This window comes from Candoia aspera, chromosome 4 (genome assembly GCF_035149785.1).
Source record: "Candoia aspera isolate rCanAsp1 chromosome 4, rCanAsp1.hap2, whole genome shotgun sequence".
Lineage (NCBI taxonomy): Eukaryota > Metazoa > Chordata > Lepidosauria > Squamata > Boidae > Candoia > Candoia aspera.
In genome coordinates, this window is record NC_086156.1 from 3,553,123 (window position 1) to 3,572,693 (window position 19,571).

At 43.9% G+C, this 19,571-nt stretch overlaps 1 protein-coding gene across 1 annotated transcript; it reads left to right on the plus strand.

Moving 5' to 3' along the window:
• Positions 1-1,837: 1,837 nt before the first annotated feature.
• LOC134496132 (uncharacterized) lies at positions 1,838-7,241 on the plus strand. Its single transcript, XM_063301887.1, has 3 exons — positions 1,838-2,630; positions 4,005-4,106; positions 5,546-7,241. Exons 1-3 carry the CDS (start codon positions 2,485-2,487, stop codon positions 7,239-7,241), a joined length of 1,944 nt encoding a protein of 647 aa, XP_063157957.1. The 5' UTR covers positions 1,838-2,484.
• The last annotated feature ends 12,330 nt before the right edge of the window (positions 7,242-19,571 follow it).

Genomic DNA, 19,571 nt, shown 5'->3' on the forward strand with positions numbered 1-19,571 from the left:
TTCTTTTCCTACTCTGTCCTTGTGTAACCGGAGTGGTGAGTAAATCAGTAGCTTCTTGATCGCAGCTGCGGCATCTTTTGCACTGACTGAAAGAACTTTCTGCAGCTGAGATTTGCATACCCAGCTCATGTTATATTGTCTGCATGAGGAAGCGCAAATATATATATATGTATATGTATGGAAAATGATGTCGTCATGCAAGACACACGGTATAAAGGTAGCTGTTTGTCGATAGTGTCAGCTGGTATGTGCGTAAGATAGAAATCTACCTTTAAACTTGAAGCTGGCCGTGTAAGAAGTAGCGGAGGGCAAGGGAAATAGATAAAATACAGGCTTTTGGGGAACTGCAGGGAATGCAGAGTGAGCTTTTCTTGTTGCATTTCATCAGCAGCAAGGCTGAAATCAGACTTTTTTTTTTTGCATGACAGCTCTGTTGCAGCCAGCTAGCCTTGTGAGGGCTCTTTGCCTTCCAAGGACTGGACACACTGCAGCATAGCAAGTCTGTACACAGTGCTCTTTTGCAGCACGCACCTTCCCCAACAGCCGACTGTTGCTCTCCGCCCATCTAGGACTCACGAGGTGATGTTGCTGTGCAAATACGGTCGTGTGAAAAAGACAGCACGCCCTCCTTGAGTTCTGTGGTTTTACGTATCAGGACATAATAAAAATCATCTGCTCCGTAAAATTAGGCGCATACGACCTCAGATGAACAGCAGCACGTGGCACATTACCCCATGTCGTCATTCATTTTACTCCTCCCTCCGCCTCTTTTCCCCACAACAAGAACCCTGTGAGGTCACATATAGCTGCAGGTTTTTCCTTCTGTTAGGGAGCATTCCTTACCAACTTGGGGAAGAAGATTGGATCTGATAGTATAGGTTGTACCTGGTTTATCCTGTAACCTACAATATTAAATGCTGCTTTCTTATTTGGGTTTATTCCTGCATTCTGTGTGCCTCTTAATTGCTTGTTACTGTACCCAGTTATTTCTGTGGAATTGTTAGCTGTAAGGTTGAATTGGAATTCAACAGGTGGAGCCTGTGGTTAGGACTTCCAGCCTCTGTTTGCTTGAAGATGTGACTCATTTTGGAAACAGCAATTTGCGTGCTAACAGTGAAGATACGGTCAAACAGAATACCGTGCTGAGTTGCGCTAAACCGCAGGTGAGTTCATACCACTAAAATTCACTTGGCAGCGATGGCACCCCACAGCAAATTTGAGTGGCCGAGTGTCTTGATTTGGGTGGGAAACGGGAAGTATGAGAAAGAAGTTTTAAAACGTGGCCACTAAACCCTTTCTACAGGTAGTCCTCAACTTATGACCATCCATTTAATGACGGTCCAAAGTTACAATGGGTGCTTTACAGCATGTAAAGCACTTCTGAGCATCGTAAAATGTTGCACCCCGCCACGGTCTCATGATCGCATTTCAGGCACTTGGCAGCCGGCTTGCATTTATGACCGGTGGCAGCATCCCACGGTCACGTGATCACGTTTTGTGACATGTTTTGCCATTTTCTGGCAAAACCCGCCCATTGGGGAAGCTGGATCCACTTAACAACCTGTGATTTGCTTAACAACCATGGTGATTTGCTTAACGGCTGCTGTAAAAGTGGTCATAAAATCAGGTCCAGCCACGTAGCGACTCAACCGCAATGACTTACGATGGAAATTCCGGTCCCAGTTTTGGTCGTAAGTCGAGGACTTCCTGTACTGTTTATAGGGAGACGAGGTTGGGGGTGATTTATGACATCATGAGCTTCTGCAAGGGGGACAAAGGTCACCATGCGCATCATGATATCACAGCTTCCTGCCTATTTTTGGCAGAACTCCTTTTACTACCATGTAGTGGATATTTGAGGAAAAAGAGAAGCCAAATAAATAAATAATAAGAAAAGCCAAACAAACAAACTTTCCATTTGTCATACAGATCAATCCTGGTAACTGAATTGGAGCTTCCTAAATTGGAGCTGAGACCGAGTTGGTGGCACATAGTCACATTATATAGCACCCGAAGTCAGCCCTTCTCCGCGCCGCCCACACGCTTGGTGAACATGCTTTGCTATGGCCCTTTAGTAGGAATGGGACGACGTGACTTACCCTTATTTTAAGCAGCATTTAATACACTAAGCTAAGCCGCTTCACCTTGAATAATAGCTACGCGTGTATGTGGGCAGAAAAAGCAGCCCAAGTTTCAAGTACGTTTTTGCAGAGCGTAAAGCGAGGTACCTTGCACAGTGTTGCGATTTAAGTCTTTGGGATTCCTTCCTTCCTTCCTTCCTTCCTTCCTTCCTTCCTTCCTTCCTTCCTTCCTTCCTTCCTTCCTTCCTTCCTTCCTTCCTTCCTTCCTTCTTTCTTTCTTTCTTTCTTTCTTTCTTTCTTTCTGACCGTATATAGCTTATTAGGGCTTGACTCTGCTCCTGCCTAGCACATCACTTCCATTACGTCTCCGATTGCTCCTCAGGGAAACAGCAGCAAGCAAGAAATGGGTGCCCAGTTTTTCTCCCCGTTGTTCGGAGGAATAACGAATACACCCCCTACTATGGAATATCCCCAATTGTACAATAGCTGGTCGAGGTGCGCTGACAGTGGCGGCCTGGTGCCTTCCCTACATGATTGTACAAGCAGAAGGTATGAACAGTGGTCCTAAAAACCCCTTTCACTGGTGGTGGAAATGGGCGTTCCCCGCTTGTGCAGGTACAAACACTCAGACGTACCTCTTCCTTAAGGTTTCATCTGCATAAGAACGTTGAAGAACCTTGCTACAGACTAAAAATAATCCTTTTTACTTCTTATGGGGGTCCAAATTTATTGTGCTAGGTCATTTGTTCGAAGGTGATTTGGAAAATAACTCATTCCAGCTGCAGTGCTAAACGTATATGCCAGGGTTTCTCAACCTTGGCAACTCTAAGATCTGTGGACTTCAACTCCCAGAATTCACCAGCCAGCATGCTAGGGAAACACTGCTTTAGAGTGCTCATTTAAAAGTCATCAGACACATTTTTTTCTAGCTAGTACCATCTACAGGTAGTCCTCGCTTAACAACCAGAATTGGGACTGGAATTTTAGTTGCTAAGTGAAGTGGTCATTAAGCAAATCCAACCCAATTTTTTGACCTTTTTTGTGGTGGTCATTAAGCAAATCACGGGCGTTAAGTGGACCATGTAGTTGTTAAGTGAATCACGTGGTTCCCCATTGATTTTGCTTGCCAGAAGCCAGCCAGGAAAGTTGAAAATGGTGATCATGTGACCACAGGATGTTGCGACGGTCATAAATGTGAACCGGTTGCCAAGCACCTGAATTATGGTTGTGATGGGGGGATTCTGTGACGGTCGTAAGCGTGAGGACCGGCCGTAAGTTGGTTTTTCCAGCACCATCATAAATCTGAACTGTCACTAAATGAATGGTTGTTAAGCGAGGACTATCTGCATTCAAGCAGCAGGCAGGTTTTTCCATCAGAACAGTCATTGAAAAGGTCCTCACTGCGATCTCATCCCAATCCTTCTTCCCTTTGGTAACACTTAGATTAATTTGATAAAGAGTTTTTAAAATTTAAGGAGAGCAGTTAATTCCTGAACTATTCTCTAAAACCTTTTAACCCCCTCCCCCTCTATTTTTGGGCATCCTCATACCATTTCTCAATATGTTAGACTCACACAGCAGATGATGCTCCTAATGGGTCCCTGGCACATTTTTTTTGTTAATGTTGCTGTTTGCTTCGTATTTGAAGGTTTAGCACTTCTGTCTAAGCAGCTGAAGGCAACATCGTTGGCTTTTCATCTGGCAAATGTAGCTTCCTGGGTAATTTACTCTGAGTAATGTATAAGCACCTTTATTTTCAGCAAACTAAATATTAACAGTTGTTTTGCTTGCTTTTATGAATTGGCAAGTTATGTCTCTTAAAGCTCAAACTGATGAATAAGCTTAAAAATTAATGCTGCAGAAGAAATGTAAAGATACTTCATAAGCCAGGCTTCTTTTCCATTTCTTTATCCCTGTTTTCAGGGCACAGGTAAATCTCTCTTACTCTGCCAGTGGCCCTGATATGTTTGGATTAGTGACCAGCATCTTACAGGAGCCCAGCGAACAAGAACCTGTTACAGAGTGGTACGGTGGCGTCGTTTATTTTTTTCAAATAGTATATGAACTCGGTTCAAACTGTTGATGTCACTATTGAGAGTAACATCCTCATCCTAAGCAAACAGGGAGGCATGTCTGACTAAATTCAGTGAGACTTACGCGTCAGCATCTGTCAGGGCAATTTGGCCTAGATTAAGGCAAGAATGGGATCAGTTTGAACCTGTGACAACAGTTGTTTTTGCAGAGTCTGAATGGGTAGGTTACAATAATCTTGTGAATGCTCATCATGGCCCGCATTATAGAGTGGAACCCCAGACTTTTCTGTGGTGGAGAAACATTACAGGCAGTCCACACTTAATGACCATTTGTTTAGTGACGGTTCAGACTTATGACGGTGCTGAAAAAACCATCTTACAACCCGTGCTCACACTTACGACAGTTGCAGTGTCCCCATGGTCACGTAATAACAATTGGGGCGCTTGGCAACCGCTTCACATTTATGACTGTCGCAGAGTCCCATGGTCATGTGATTGCCATTTTGACCTTCTCAGTCGGCTTTTGGCAAGCAAAATCAATGGGGAACTGCGTGATTTGCTTAATGACCATGTAGTTTGCTTAACTACCGTGGTGATCCATTTAGTGACCACTACAAAAAAGGCCATAAAATTGGGTTGGATTCACTTAATGACCATTTCACCTGGCAACTGAAATTCTGGTCCATTTGTGGTCGTTAAGTGAGGACTGTCTGTAATAGAAGAGGATTTCCATTATGCTACTTGCTGTGATACATTATTTTGAATAGCAGGTTTAATGTCAAGTCCACTCTGCAAAATGACACAATTCAGTTTTATTTGCTAGGGCCACCTTGAGTTACTCCTATATCCCGAGCAAAGGATAAATGATCTTTCTGACTTCTTGTTCTGACATCTGTTCCAAATTTCATAGGATGATGCCCACACATTCTAAACAAATACATTTGGGGAGATATTTAAGATTAACTCTTCTCACTAATACAGAGTTTTGAAAGGTTGACTGAATAGCTTTTGACAGTATATATTAGATAATGCCTCTAAGTTACATTTATTTTGTAGATAGTTAGTTTAATTTCTCTTTTTCTCCTGTCCTGGGTATCATTAACGCACCGTTATTGTCAGCTGCCTTGAGAATATTTTTTGCGGCATATAAAACCATAAATATTTAGCACCATTATTAGCATCGTAAAGTATGTCCCCTTCCCTCCTCAGATCTTCTGCTTAGAGCCAGTTCTCTGCAAGAAATTTCTGAGTAATCTTTGCAAATATAAAACAAGATGAACTTGAGTGTAGGTTGAACAGTAAGATTAGATTACGGAAGGGCCTCAGATTCAGTAGATATTTTGCTATGATGGGTCAGCAGCCTGATCCAGTTGGATGCAGCTTCATATATTATATAAAATATGTTTAGAAATGAAATCTTGTCGGTTACAGGAACTCTCTGTCAAGGTTGTTTCCTCCACTTTGGACCTTGGACTTGGAAAATAATGGCAGATGCTCAAGGCCTTTTCCTACCAAAGTTTTGGACAGTGGAAAACTTGCTAACTTAGTTGATGCACGGAGCCCCTGTGAAGTACATTTGGAAAAGGCATTCTCTACAGAATTGTTGAATGGGAAGCTCGGTGATCTGCGTGTGACAGGCACCTGGCCTGCCCCTTCTCATGCTGTCACTCCATCGTCTGATGAGGTTTTGAAGGCTCCTGATCCAGAAGGCAAGGTTTTCACCTGTGACGGCTTTAGACAGCAGCCCAGCTTTGCACCTGAGCGCAGTTACGAAAAGAAAAAAGTAGATGCTGGCAAGGGGAACCTTTCCTCGTCACAGCCTAAGAGCATCAGTAGCACTAACTTTTATGGAGAATGTCAGGAGACCGGCGCAACAGGAGCTGTGCTTGGGGCCGGTGAGGCAGGAGGATCAAGCAGCCGTTTCATTCAGCTGCCTAATCCTGCTGTGGACAGGATATGGGACCCAGCGGTTCAGGAAAACCGTGTGTCTGCTGAAAGATGCGCTTACGAATCCCCACAGTCCCCGTGCTTCCTCGGTCCCACCTTTGAACAAGAAAATAGCCTTCCTGAAGGAGTGGATGCAAAACTGCACAAAAACTACTTGCAAAGTTGCCCCAATAACATGGGCATCGTCTTTGACAACATTGAAAGTAGGACTCCTGCGTATCCCCCCCAAGACTCCTCTAATAATTTATCTCTGAACCCGGGCCAACCGCATAAAAATTCATCTTACGGTGGAGATCGGTGCCTTGAGAGCAGAACGTTAAATCCAGCAGCGGCATCATATGTAACTTACAGAAGGCAGAAGCAAATAAACCCTCTGTCCTGCGCGTCTTCCGCCCAGCACGCCACAGACCAGCCTTTTCCTTCCCAGGTGGCCTCAGGAAAAAAGGGGATGCTGCTGGTGGGTACTGATGCTGCTCGACGCTCAGCGTTTTCCAGTTGCAAGGAAAATCTTAAGCCACACAATCCTGTTGGATGCTCCCGGGGCAACGTGCGGGCTCCTACGCAGGAATACTTGGGGGAAATTTCGGCGAACGTTTCCTCCGGTGGTTTGTCACAGCGTCCTTCGGCAAACAAGTCTGCAAAATGCTGCAGATTTGACAGTCTGCCATACAGGGGCCGCGCTGGTGAGAGAACAGGGGAAAAGGAGAGATGGCGTAAAGCTAATGGGATTCCTCACACAGCCTCTGTAGGCCCAGACTGGGCCCAGCTTGATGCGTTGAGAAGAAGGCAAAATGAGGCCAACTTGTCTGATTTCATCAATCCATCTTTCCTTCCTCTCTTCCCCGTAGTGCCTGGTTATACCAAAATTCCCAATTTCCCTGCATTTCATCCTCCCTGCTTTTCACCGTCAGCTAATGCTTCGTTTCCACCTTTGCCCTTGTCTGAATTGGTTGGCCTTCACTATGACGATTTCCCCCATTTAAGTCCTTTTATTAGTGACCTCTTTTGTGGAAACGTAGCTGCGCCGGATCCCGCTTTTTCGCCACGGCTTAGCCACTACAGATGTGCCAGGAGTCGTGGTGGGCCTGCGCATGAGCTCCACGTTCACCTGGAGGAATGTTATGAACAGTGGAAAGCGTTAGAAAGAGAGCGGAAAAAGGTGACTGGGGTTGTTTTATGACACGCTTCTCTACTCTGAACACTTTCCAGATGTGTGGATCTTTTCAGGACCCAGAATTCCCCATTAACCCACCTTGAGGGGAGAGGTCTGGGGATGGAAGCATACACATCTGGAGAGCATCCAGATTGGGAAGGGTAAACTTGGACTTAACTAAAAATAGCATTGATTTTTGCTTCTGGTGAAGTCAAGGGAGAACACGGTTTTCCACTGTAAGGTCTGGCCTCATGTCAAGGGAATTCAATACCTTTTTTTCAGGCTTATAAATTACTTTATGCCTCTGTGTACACAGCTGTTTGGGAAAATCTTTATACAGCTATTTGGGTCTTTTGGCTGTAAATAAAAACCTTACTTACCTCACCAACTTTGGCTAGTTTAGAAAGCTAAGCAGGGTTGACCACGGTTTGTACTTGGATGAGGACCAGGACTAGATGCCTGGGTGGGAAGTTTAGTTGAATAACGCAGTTGAAAAAAGTAGCAGCAAAACACTTCTGTATTGTACCAGTGAAACGCAGGGATGCATCGGGGTGAGTTCCCAGGAATTAAATTCAACCCGAAGGCAGTGTTGTGACTGCTCTCCTAGGGGTTTAAGGAGAGAATCTGTCTTTAAAATACTAACTGGGGATAAGGGGAAAGAGCATGCTCTGACAAGTCCGTTTTCTCCTCAGATAGAGGCTGACTTAGCAAGAACTTTCCCAGGGAAGCCCTCATCCAGCTCAAACAGCATTCCATTTTCCTGGCTTCCGGCTAAACCCTCCCGTGTGGATCGCCTGATTTTGGATCAGTTTCAAGAGCAAGCAAGAGTGAGTACTGGATTCTACACGGGGCTACCCTTGAAGAGCATCCGGAAGCTACAGCTGGTCCAGAATGCGGCCGTGCGAGCAGGCTAGGGTGCCCCAAGGATGGCACATGTAACACCTTTGCTGCGGGAGCTGCACTGGGTGCCAGTCTGCTTCCAGGTCCAATTCAAGGTGTTGGTTAGGGCCTTTAAAGCCCTCCGTGGCATGGGGCCAGGCTACCTGAGGGACCGTCTCGTCCCCATTGCATTGACCCGCCCCACCCGATCACGCAGAGAGGGCATGTTGCGGACCCTGCCCATGAGGGATTGTCGATTGGCAGGGTCCAGGAGGAGGGCCTTCTCTGCCGTGTTCCCCGCCCTGTGAAATAATAATTTTCTTCGTGGCTGGTGAAAACTGGCTGGGCCGAATCTGCACGTGAGTTGACTAGGTGGCTGCAGCAGCTGCTGTTGGTGTTATTGTTTAGGATTGCAGTTTCTCACTTTAAACATCAGCATCTCGGCTAAGAGGCTGCTGTTATCAGGTCTGCTCCGGTGCTTATTTTATGGCAGAACAACCAGGATGTCCCTGGGCTCTGGTTATGGGACTGAGATTACAGGCAGTTCTCGACTTTGAACCACAATTGGGACCGGAATTTCCATTGTAAGTCATCGTGGTCGTAAATCAGGTCACCATGTCACCAACCGGATCCGATTTTATGACAAATTTTACAGTGGTCGTTAAGCGAATTATGGGTTGTTAAGCGAATTCAGCTTCCCCCATTTGGCGTTTTTTGCCGGAAAACAGCAAAAAACATTGCAAAACGCAATCACGTGACTGCGGGATGCTACAACTGGTTGTAAATGCGAGCTGGTTGCCAAACACCCGAAATGTGATCATGTGACCATGGGGGTGGCGGTGTAACAGTTTGCAACACTCTGAAGTGTCTTACAGGCTGTAAAGCACCCATTCCGAGGCCGTCGTAACGTCGGACCGTCATTAAACAAATGGTCGTAAGTAGAGGACTACCTGTACAGTCAGCTCCGGTGTGGGAGGCTGGTCTTGCTTCATGGCCAAGCAATGTTCAGCCTTGTTATGACATCCCAAGTGTCTTGTGGAAAGTGCAGTGTCCCTGGGCTTTGACAGGTGAACCATGAGACCTTCAAGCTCTCTGAGATTCAGTGGGTGACAAATGAGGGGCCCAGCATTCTACAGGACAGGAACCCCTGATAGGGAAGCAGAACTATTTATTTTTCAAAGATGAAAACCCCCAGTAAAACGTGGGTTGTTTTTTTTAGGTGCGCACTTTACTTGGGAAAATGGAACGACTTTGTGGCATTCCCATCCGCAGCAACATATCAGCCACTTTGGGGCGTCACTTGGAAGCCATTTACACCACCCAGACCAGGCGCAAGAATGAGATTGTTAATGCTGGCAATCCCCAGAGGCCAGGGTCATCATGTGCCACCAGTGAAAAAGGCAAGTGCTTTGGGCTTGGTTACTGCCAAGCGCTGCGTTTTTTCATTAGAGCTGCCGGTCAAAATCATTGTCGTTACCCAGATGCTGATTACACCCCCTTAAACATGTTGAGCCCCATGTTGGCTGGGGAATTCTGGGAGTTGAAGTCCCCACATCTTAAAGTTGCTAAAGTTGAAAAACTCTGCTTTCGGTTCTGGTCGAAATGCTACTGGTCAACCTGAGGGCAACAGAAATACAGGCTTTCCTCGCTTAATGACAACAATTGGGACTGGAATTTTGGTTGCTGAGCAAAGCGGTCATTAAGCGAATCTGACCCAATTTTACACCCTTTTTTGTGGTGGTCATTAAGTGAATCACCACCAGCGTTAAGTGAACCATGTGGTCACTAAGTGAATTACACGGTTCCCCATTGATTTTACTTGCCAGAAGCCGGCTGGGAAGGTCAAAAATGGCAATCATGTGATCACAGGATGCTGTGACGGTCATAAATGCAAACCAGATCCCAAATGCCCAAATTGTGATAAAGTGACCAGGGGGACACTGCAGTGCTTGTAAGTGTGAGGATCGGGCTCAAGTCAGGTTTACAGCACCGTTGTAAGTCTGAACTGTCACTAAACAACTGGTTGTTAAGTGAGGACTACCTGTACATGGGTTTTTTTTTTTTTGTGGTCTCCTGCAGAGGCCAAAAGATGCATGAATGCATCGGTTGGTAACATACATCTTCTCAGTGCTAAGCTGTGGATATGAAAAATGATCTAAGTCACATTTGGCAAAGAGAATCAGAACTGGCGGCCCATTTGATGCTGGCTTAAAATATTGTGGAAATGTATCCCGTTCAGACTGTAAATGACTTAAATGTTGCCTTTGTTTTAGATGTCCTTGCCCTGGCCGCTGCTGTGAAAGAGCTGGCTTCCGTCACACGAAAAACGCGTACGGCTTTATGGTGTGTTTTTCAGATGGCCCTTCCCAAAATGTCGGCCAGCCGCCCAGTCCCAAAGGAGGAAGTGCGGAGGGTGCCAGGAGAGCCGGGTCCAGCCAACGTCCCCTTGCAGACGAAGACCCTCCTTGTGGAAGGCGAAGACAAAGAGAACGAGAGAGTGAATTAGGGAGAATTGCAGCAGCGGCCTCTTCTGATGAGCTATTTAGTTTGCTCTTTGTACCTGCTGGTTTTTCACCCTGCTGGCATTCAAGCCGAGATAAGTGTTTCTCTGCAATGGTGTTGCAAAAGTCTTCGTAGAGTTACACTGAAAGGTTGACAAAACTAAGCAATATATGCTCAACTTACTGACTCCTGACCCAAGCCGTGAACGAGGAAGTGGCTAGACTAACGTGGCGTTTTACCCTTTGCCAGTTTTTGCAATGCAACTTATTTTCTTTTTTTTTCGTGTTCTGAAAGATGGATATTTTAAGTGCCAAAATAACTAAACGACTGTGTGTTTCTCTCTCTCTCTCTCTTTTTTTTTTTTAAAAAAAAACTGATCATGAATAACACACGTTTCAGTTGATGTCCTGTCAGGAGCTGACGTCCTTATGTTCGTTGCCCGTGGTCTGGGTGAAGCCGCCATCGGTTAGTTTAAGTTGCATGAAAGTTGGGAATTTGCATCATCGTCAGCTGATGTTTCAATCTGGGCTCACCCGCAATTCGTCTTGCAAAGGAGTTTTGAGAAGACGGTTTCAATGCATTCTGAAAGGCAAAAGCGGCCTAAGTATCAAGCATTAAATAGTGCTTTAGGGTAGAATGTCAGCCAGTGAAAATAAATTGCTTAATGTCCAACGCTTCAACTTAATGCAGGGATGGGCAATCCCGATCTGCATCTCGAAGACCAGCTGTAGGGTCCTTCGCCCCTAAAAAACACTTTTTCCAACCACCATCACTATGCCTGCAGAAAAACCATTGCTTTCCCTTTGCATGGAATTCTCTGAGACTTGCAAGTCGTTTCCCCACTCCTGTTTGAACTGTTTAGAGCTACTGTTTTACTGGAGATGCGCTTCCTGAAAACAACAACAACACTATTAACGACATATTTATTTTAATGAGAAGTACATTATTTTTATCTTACTTTCAAGTATGCTTTCGGTCCTTTGCCAGAGTTAATAATCAGGCTTAACGGATGCTCAGGATCCGTTCAGGTATAGATGGTTCTACAAATATGCCCAATATATTAAGTTTGTAGGAATAGCTGTAGAAGACTAATTCTCTGCAAGCTCACTTTGCTAACTGCTGTTCGTCTCTTGGACAATCAAGTGTGCTATGTGCCAATGTGAAGTTACATGATGAGGATCAAAATAGATGGGCCCTGTCCAGTATTTTCACTGGGCCTTCCCCGATTTTGCCTATGAAAAGTCATTGTAATATTGGGGGCAACCATCTGTGACTGATGATAGGATGGCTTTTACAATCTGATGCCCTTTGGACATCCTACTCAGCACATCTGGGAGATGCAGGGTGATGGAAGCTGCTAGAGCAGTGATTCTCAACCTTGGGCACTTGAAGATGTGTGGACTTCAACTCCCAGAATTCCCCAGCCAGCAAAGCTTTGCTGGCTGGGGAATTCTGGGAGTTGAAGTCCACACATCTTCAGGTGCCCAAGGTTGAGAATCACTGCTAGAGTGAAGGGTCCCAACCCAGTTGCCTCTTCATTGCAGGCACATCCTCTGCAAAAAGGAGCTTTAACAACGGGGTTCATCTCCTTTCTAAGTATTAATATTTTAATCAACTTGTACACTGCAAGATTGACTTGGTGCTTTGATCATTCAGTAACGTGTTTAAGCTTTATATCTTAATGAAGAAGTCCTTGAAAGTAGTCCTCTGAATCCTGAACTGAAAACACAGTTCAGACGACTAGACTGTGTTTAACTTGCGTAGTATTATGCCAAATGGGACATTGCTTTAGCAAGCGTTGGTGATTCGTGATAGAAATACTTTGGATTCCCAGCCTGTGTTCAGTTTTGTGGATATTTAAAGAAAATGTAGTATATACGTACATCTATGCAACCAGAAGTTGCAAATGCTTCATATTCTCTATTTTTAGTTAGAAATTAAAAAAAATAAAATCGAAAGGCACAGCCTTCAGAGTACCATGCTCTTAAAAGAAAAATATAAGATCTGGAGCCTTAGTTTGTGGGAGAGACATGGTACTGGGTACTGTTTGCACTAAAAGCCAGGAGCTGAAATGTACTTTTATAGTGCAGAAGTAGTTGGCAAGGAGAATTAAATTTAACTGTTAAATATTCCTGTGATGGACCTTGCAGTTTGATAAACCTGTATCTTCTGTTTCTGACGTGCCTGTGCTATTTCAGGACGGGGGGGTAACAATAAGTACCTTCCCGCACAGTGAGTTCTTAATTTATGAGTATTGTTAAAAGCAGTGGTTATAATTGGTTGTTACAGACAATGTGCCTTTAAGCTTCTTAAAGCAATTAATAGCTTTGTGCTCAAATCTTGTACCTGAGCAATATATTTAAAGTGATTTATAACAGGCTGCATTTCATAGCTCTAATTTATGATACAAAAGTTTCACATTTCAAACGCTGGCTTCCCTACTTTTACAGTATCAAAACTGCATCTAATTTAATTATAGGGATGATAATGCCATCCGTTTTCCAGTTACCTCGGGTGCCCCTAGTTTGCTTTGAAAAATGACAGGTGCCTGTCAAAATACGAGCTTTTATGCACGCTACCTGAAACTCAGTTTTCCAGTTAGCAATTTCAAAATTAAATTTCCTAATCCTCTTTGCTTTCTGTTGGGGAAGATTTCCCAGTTGTATTGAGGTTGTTTTATGTGGGGTTTGGGGTAACCATTAGCAAAAGTAGAAGTTCAGCCTGGGACAGGCATGTCTCAGAGTTGATAGGTGGATCTTTGCTTGTAGACATCTAATCGTTTTGCTTTTTGATCACATCAGATACAGAGGAGTAAGGCTGGACCGTTTATATTGTGTGAATTAAGTTCTGGGTCCTCTCTCCCCCAAACCCCTCCGTATGGAACAGTCTACTTGTAGAATATGCTCGGTTGGCTGTTGGTTAAAGTTCTTAGAAATGACGCTTTTTCGATCACTGTCCAGGTAATGCTGGTACACCAGATCCATTTCCCCACCAGTGATTTGCAGCAGCAGCAGCATAGCACCAGCCAGCCGTTACTAAGATGTGATCAGTCTGGTACCCATTTCTGTTACTCTGACACAACATGGTTGGGTGAATCTAGACCAGCGTTTCTCAGCCTTGGCAACCTTAAGAGGTGTGGACTTCAACTTTGCTTGCTGGGGAATTCTGGGAGTTGAAGTCCACACTTCTTAAAGTTGCCAAGGTTAAGAAACACTCAGCCCTGTGCATTTCTAGTGGGGGAATGACTTGAGGGGGCCTTGTTATTAATCAGTTGCTCTTAACCAGCAAATAAGATTAATCTACATCCTGTAACTTGAAGATAATATAATCTTAATATTAAAATCCGTACATTGTTTTCTCCTCTGGATTAAATCACGGGGGCTGCACACCATCATGTCCCCAGCTCCTGGATAGGCTTCACTAAGCCTTGCTCAGCTTACCCTGTTCTGGTGTCATTTTTCTTAAGTTATGCAACAGAAATATGCCAAGTTTTTTTTTTCTAATCTAAAATGCTTCGGAGGGACATCTCTGTAATGCTGTGTTGAAGGTGTGGATTGCAGATGCGTTGTTTTTCTTGCATCTGAGAGTTGTGGTATTGATAGTTTTGGTGACAAGATACCAAAACAAGATCTTGAATATAATCAGGTGACCAGAAAATTGAAGATGAAGCTCCTTCTGTAACTTTTTAAGGGTTGGGGTTGGCAAGATGGGTAGAAATGGGGACAGTCGTTTGCGTGGACGGGGAGGCAATCCATGACCTTCCAGATGTTGCTGAACTACAGTTCCCAGCATTCCTCAACACTGGCCATGCTTCCTAGGGATGCTTGGAGTTGTCATTCAACAATATTTGGAGTGCCCCAGGTTGGGCTTGTTTATGGTGTAGACAAGATTGTGCAGAATTTGGTTTTAGGATAGACTTTTGTCTTTTCAAGGGAAGAGATGTTATGATCCAGAACCCTTCTGCAAGTGGGAGTCTCCAGGGAGCAGAAAAAACTGTAGGGGAAGTTAATAAAACTACCTTTCTCCTTGCATTTATGGATGCAGAGAGCGGATTTCTGTAAACAGGACCCTGTTCATTGATTTCTGTATCAGATTTCTGTCTACTAAAATAAAAGCCTGCATGCACATCCAGAGAAATGCTTAGATGCCTGCATATCCAGCAGGATCAGGGTCTTTTTTTTTTTCCTTGTTGGAATAGTAATTTCAGCAGTGGTATCAGTAGCTGTCTTTTCCAAATTAAGACACTTTTACTGTTACAGTCTTCTTCACACTTTTATCTGAAGCTCAGTTCTAATCTCAGTAGACCCAGTCGGTATCTTCGTTAAATAACATTTGTTTTTGATTATTTGATCATACTTGCAGTAAATTTAATTCTTCTTAAATGTCTTAATGAGAGATTCTGGTGCTTATTTATAGAAGCAATTTTGGGTGGTACTGCCTGACACTGTTCACAAATGTGAACTGCTATTTGTATCATCTGCAAAACAATGTTGTGCCTATGATATCACACACACCCGTCCCCTGGGACAGTAGAGTTTTATTTTAAAGTTAAGCGTTTTGTAGAGATCCAGTGAACATCCTACAAGATTTTGAAAAATCAGTGTTTGTATGCATCTTTACTTTGCTGTATGAAAACCTTGCTCGAAAATGTTCCCTGCATGATTTTATGAGTGTCAGTCATCAACACACCCACGTTTTTGGTAACGTTATAAAAAATGGATGCATTTTTGCAACTAGAGTTTTGTTCTACCTTTAATTTGAAGCATGGATATCTTTGTTAAACTTCCTAGCAATACTGTAGCTTACAGCGTAAAAAAAAGTGTTACTTACGCAGTGTATGGATAGATTAAAATGGTTGGGAACTTCTAACAATTGACCTATTGTTATGAGTGAGTGTACTTGTTTTCCCTGATAACTTTAATTTCTTGGTCGACTTAACAAAGAAGACAATCTTTTTCTTTCCTGTCTCCAGAAATTCCCTGCACGAAATGCAGAAGTCTAACAGGCTTGGTTCCAGATCAGTCATACTAAAAAGTTTTATTGATGTCATGGGTCATGGTGGACTGAAACTGGAACCAGCGGATAGTTCTCTCCCCCCAAAAAACATGTTTTCAGTATGTTTGAAAAGATTAATTTGCTTTTTAGTTTTCTTATTGATAATGTAGAGATAAGCAGTGCCTGTTTTAATGCACAGATTGTTTTGTAATAGTATACATACCTTTGGCCAATAATATTGAATGGCATTTTTTTTCTGGTGCTCACAACATTGATTGAACCATTTGTTAGAACTTGATTTAGGTCAGTGTTTTTTCAAACTTGGCTGCTTTAAGATGAGTGGACTTCAACGCCCAGAATTCCCCAGCCAGCCATGCTGGCTGGGGAATACTGGGCGTTGAAGTCCACCTGTCTTAAAGTGGCCAAGTTTGAAAAACACTGATTTAGATGATTGAACAAATAGGTATAGTCGCTGTGAGACTTCGCAATCAATTCAGGCAGTATTTCATTGTATCGAGCAACACTCAAGGTTCTCCTTTCCTGATTGTTGATCAAAATAGAATAGAATTGATTTGAAATGCGTTTCTCAAAGCTGCAAAACTCTCTTTTTCTACCTCTCTGGTAACTTTCTTGGCAACAGAGGCCAGATCTGACCTGCTGCTATTGCACTGTATTGATTTGAATCAAGATGTCCTTTGTTCAAGCCGAACATGTGCAGTGGATCAATATGGGTGACCCTGCTGATAAAACCCAGCAGTTAGAAACGTGCTAACGATGATAACGTCTTGAGAAAGATTTACAGTGAATCCTGGAAAATCATTGGAAGTGAAATGTTCCCGTGTTGTGTTTACCTTTGTGTGTTCTTTAGAATACCCCTTGTGAAGATCACAGGTATTCAGTTACGTTAAATCTAAATTGCTGTGTTTTCATGCGAGATTATTTTTCTTGTAATTACTGGATGCCCGTTTTGTGTGCTGGCTAACACTTAATTAAAATATTTAATATCTAAAGTACTGTAGTTGTATCTTGTAATGCATTAAGAATCCGAAGTGGCCACGTAGGAAAAATGTGAATGGAATTAACACCTTTTTATCATTGTGTGCATGGTTATTCAGAGGGTGAGTGGGATGGGTTTACTATGACGTGGGTTGCAATCAGTTTTGTGTAGTAAGGTAAAGGTAAAGGTTTCCCTTGACATTAAGTCCAGTCGTGTCCGACTCTAGGGGGCGGTGCTCATCTCCGTTTCAAAGCTGAAGAGCTGGCGTTTGTCCGTAGACACTTCCTCTGTGGTCATGTGGCCGGCATGACTAAACGGAACGCCGTTACCTGCCCGCCGAAGCGGTACCTATTAATCTCACATTTGCATGTTTTCGAACTGCTAGGTTGGCAGGAGCTGGGACTAGCAATGGGAGCTCACCCCGTCATGCGGATTTGAATTTGTGTAGTAAACCAGCCACAAAGTCCTTTAACTGAGATATTCTCTTTTTTAGAGGGATTTTTTTATTCTTCTCTATCTTTTTTCATGCCGGGCCTTTAGCATGGCTGAAGAGGTATAATTATGCCACAAACAGTGTGAGAGGGGAAAAAAAGGCTATATAGAGGATTAAGTTTATAAGTCAGGGGAAAAATTACTGGTACATTGTGCTAAAGTCATGGGTCACATTGAAGAACAGTCTAATTTTAATTTAATTCTAATTTTTTTAAATTAAGTCTTTAATTTTAATTTATTTTTAAACTTTAACCTGTAACCCAGCAAGTTGTAGGGAACTTGGAAGCAGTCTTTGCAATTTCTTTTTATTCTCTGAGCAGTGTTTCTCAACCTGGGCAACTTTCAGATGTGTGGACTTCAGCTCCCAGAATTCCTCAGCCAGCCATGCTGGCTGAGGAATTCTGGGAGCTGAAGTCCACACATCTGAAAGTTGCCCAGGTTGAGAAACACCACTCTAGAGGTTTTTTTTCCCCCCTTAATACTCATGGAATCACACTGGTTCTGTGATGAACAGGTTAAAAACCCACAAGGGGGAAGGTTTCCCGGAGCTTGCCACCAGCTTCCTTTCTGGCACTGTCAATCAAAGAAATATCCACCTGTTTCTTTGCATACATGGTCCAAGAAAGTGAAGCAGCTCTCTGTAGCCAGCAGACTTTTCTGGACCCTTCAACCTTCCTTTCTGACTAAGGCCTTCTTCTCGGTGTCCTTGTTTACCAGGTTCTTGTGCAAAGTGATAGTCCGGAGAGCCAAATTCTTACTGATCAAAGACATTCACTGGGTCAAGGCCAGCTACGCCTTAATCCTGTTTCTGTCCACGCTTAGCCAGAAGCTTACAGAGAATTTGAAGGCCAGAGGCGTGAAAGCATCAGTCTCCAGCTGCTGGCATTTTAAGATACCCTGCCCAACCACTTCCATTTTTCTCCTTACATGCTACAAGAAAGATGAGCACATAAGGATAGGTTTCATGTTGCACTAAACCATGGTTTGCTGATTAAGCAGCCATTGCCAGGATTGACCCAACATGCCGTGCTATGGATCTCCACTACTAACCATGATGACCCAAACATGACAAAACCTGCCTTGTGACATCACATTCTAATGTTGGATGCAGGTGAAGAAGTCCCTGTTTGCACGGTGACGCTGTGATCCATCATTTGTCCCCCTCTCCAGCTCCCCATGAGGGCTCCTGTGCAGAGCTGACAAACTGAAATAGCTGAGTTCACAAAGCAGAGGACGTCAAAATCTAACAAGCTCATAGGCTTACAATGTCTGTTCAAAACCAAGATACCCGTAATCGGGGGAATGAAAAACAGTGGCTGCATGTCCATAATATAATGTGGGGTTGGTTATAATATTAGTTTCTTTTGTAGCTTAAGGTGCTGTTGGTTAGTTTAGGGTTTCATATATTGTGCAAACACACTGGGATAATGCAGTAACCAGGTTTAGCATGTTGGGTGAACAGCAGTCTGAATCAGATTGGTTTGTAAGCCTCATGGAGCCACAGATGAAATAACCCCATTACAGGCCAATGTGAGTTCAGTCCGTGGTTATTGTGGTTCGTTGTCTCCCTCTTGACCAAAATTAGGTTAATTGTGCAACCCATGATTAACTTAACCAGGGCTTGGCATGTCTCGCAAACAAAGCCACTATTTAAGGTGGAATGCGGAGGTATCTACAGGGGGCAGGTCAAAAAATTCAAGATGGAGGCAGCAGGGGAGGTGGTTGTGGCGTCATCTTGGCTTTTGTAACCTCAAGATCCAGCTCATATCATGCTTTAGCTGCTGGGAGATCATGAGATTTGAAGCGGAAGATGGCTGACACCCTCATGAGGGACCAGGAGGCTGAAGCGCCAAATGTAAAGCTGAAATAAATAAATAAAGACAAGCTCAACCCCATGAAATGTTTGCCGTTGTCTTTTTAAGGGATGTTTTCTGCCCCTTCCCAGCTTCTCCCTCAACCTGAGATTTCCTAGTGGTCCCCTATCCAGAGTAACCCACTCAAAGCTTGGTTAGCTTCAGAGACCAGACAAGTGCTGCCCCCTGCTGACTCTAAAAAGGTAATGCTACCTGTGAATGGAGCTTGGATTATTTTTTCATCCCTTCCATGTGAGCCTTTTTGTGACTGTACAAAGGCGGGATGCTATTGCCTAGTTCCAGGATGTTTTTTTCAACTTCCTAGGCTAGTGTACAGAGTGGGGATTTCCCTGTGGTCTCCCCTCCAAGTATTCACAAGGACCAACCCTCCTTATCTTTCAAGACCAGCCAAGGCCAGGAGAGGCTGTCACCTGCCAAAGGAGGGTTTCATGGGAGCTACCAAGACATGTAAGTTTTTTCTTTCTGCTCTGCCTGCTAACCTTTGCCCACCCTGTCCTCTCCTGGTACATCTGGAAATATTTATTTTTCACTGTCTCTCTCCTGAACGGCAGAGGCTGTCCTTAAAGCTCCGATCCTGAGACCCCAAGAATTCTGGCAGGGCGCCTGTTGGGTCACGCT

Excerpts from the sequence above, each read along its gene's own strand:
- LOC134496132 (XM_063301887.1), top strand. The coding sequence starts at position 2,485 with ATGGGTGCCCAGTTTTTCTCCCCGTTGTTCGGAGGAATAACGAATACA. Across the intron at positions 2,631-4,004 it reads CATGATTGTACAAGCAGAAG|GGCACAGGTAAATCTCTCTT; the intron begins GTATGAACAGTG and ends CCCTGTTTTCAG. Across the intron at positions 4,107-5,545 it reads CAAGAACCTGTTACAGAGTG|GAACTCTCTGTCAAGGTTGT; the intron begins GTACGGTGGCGT and ends TGTCGGTTACAG.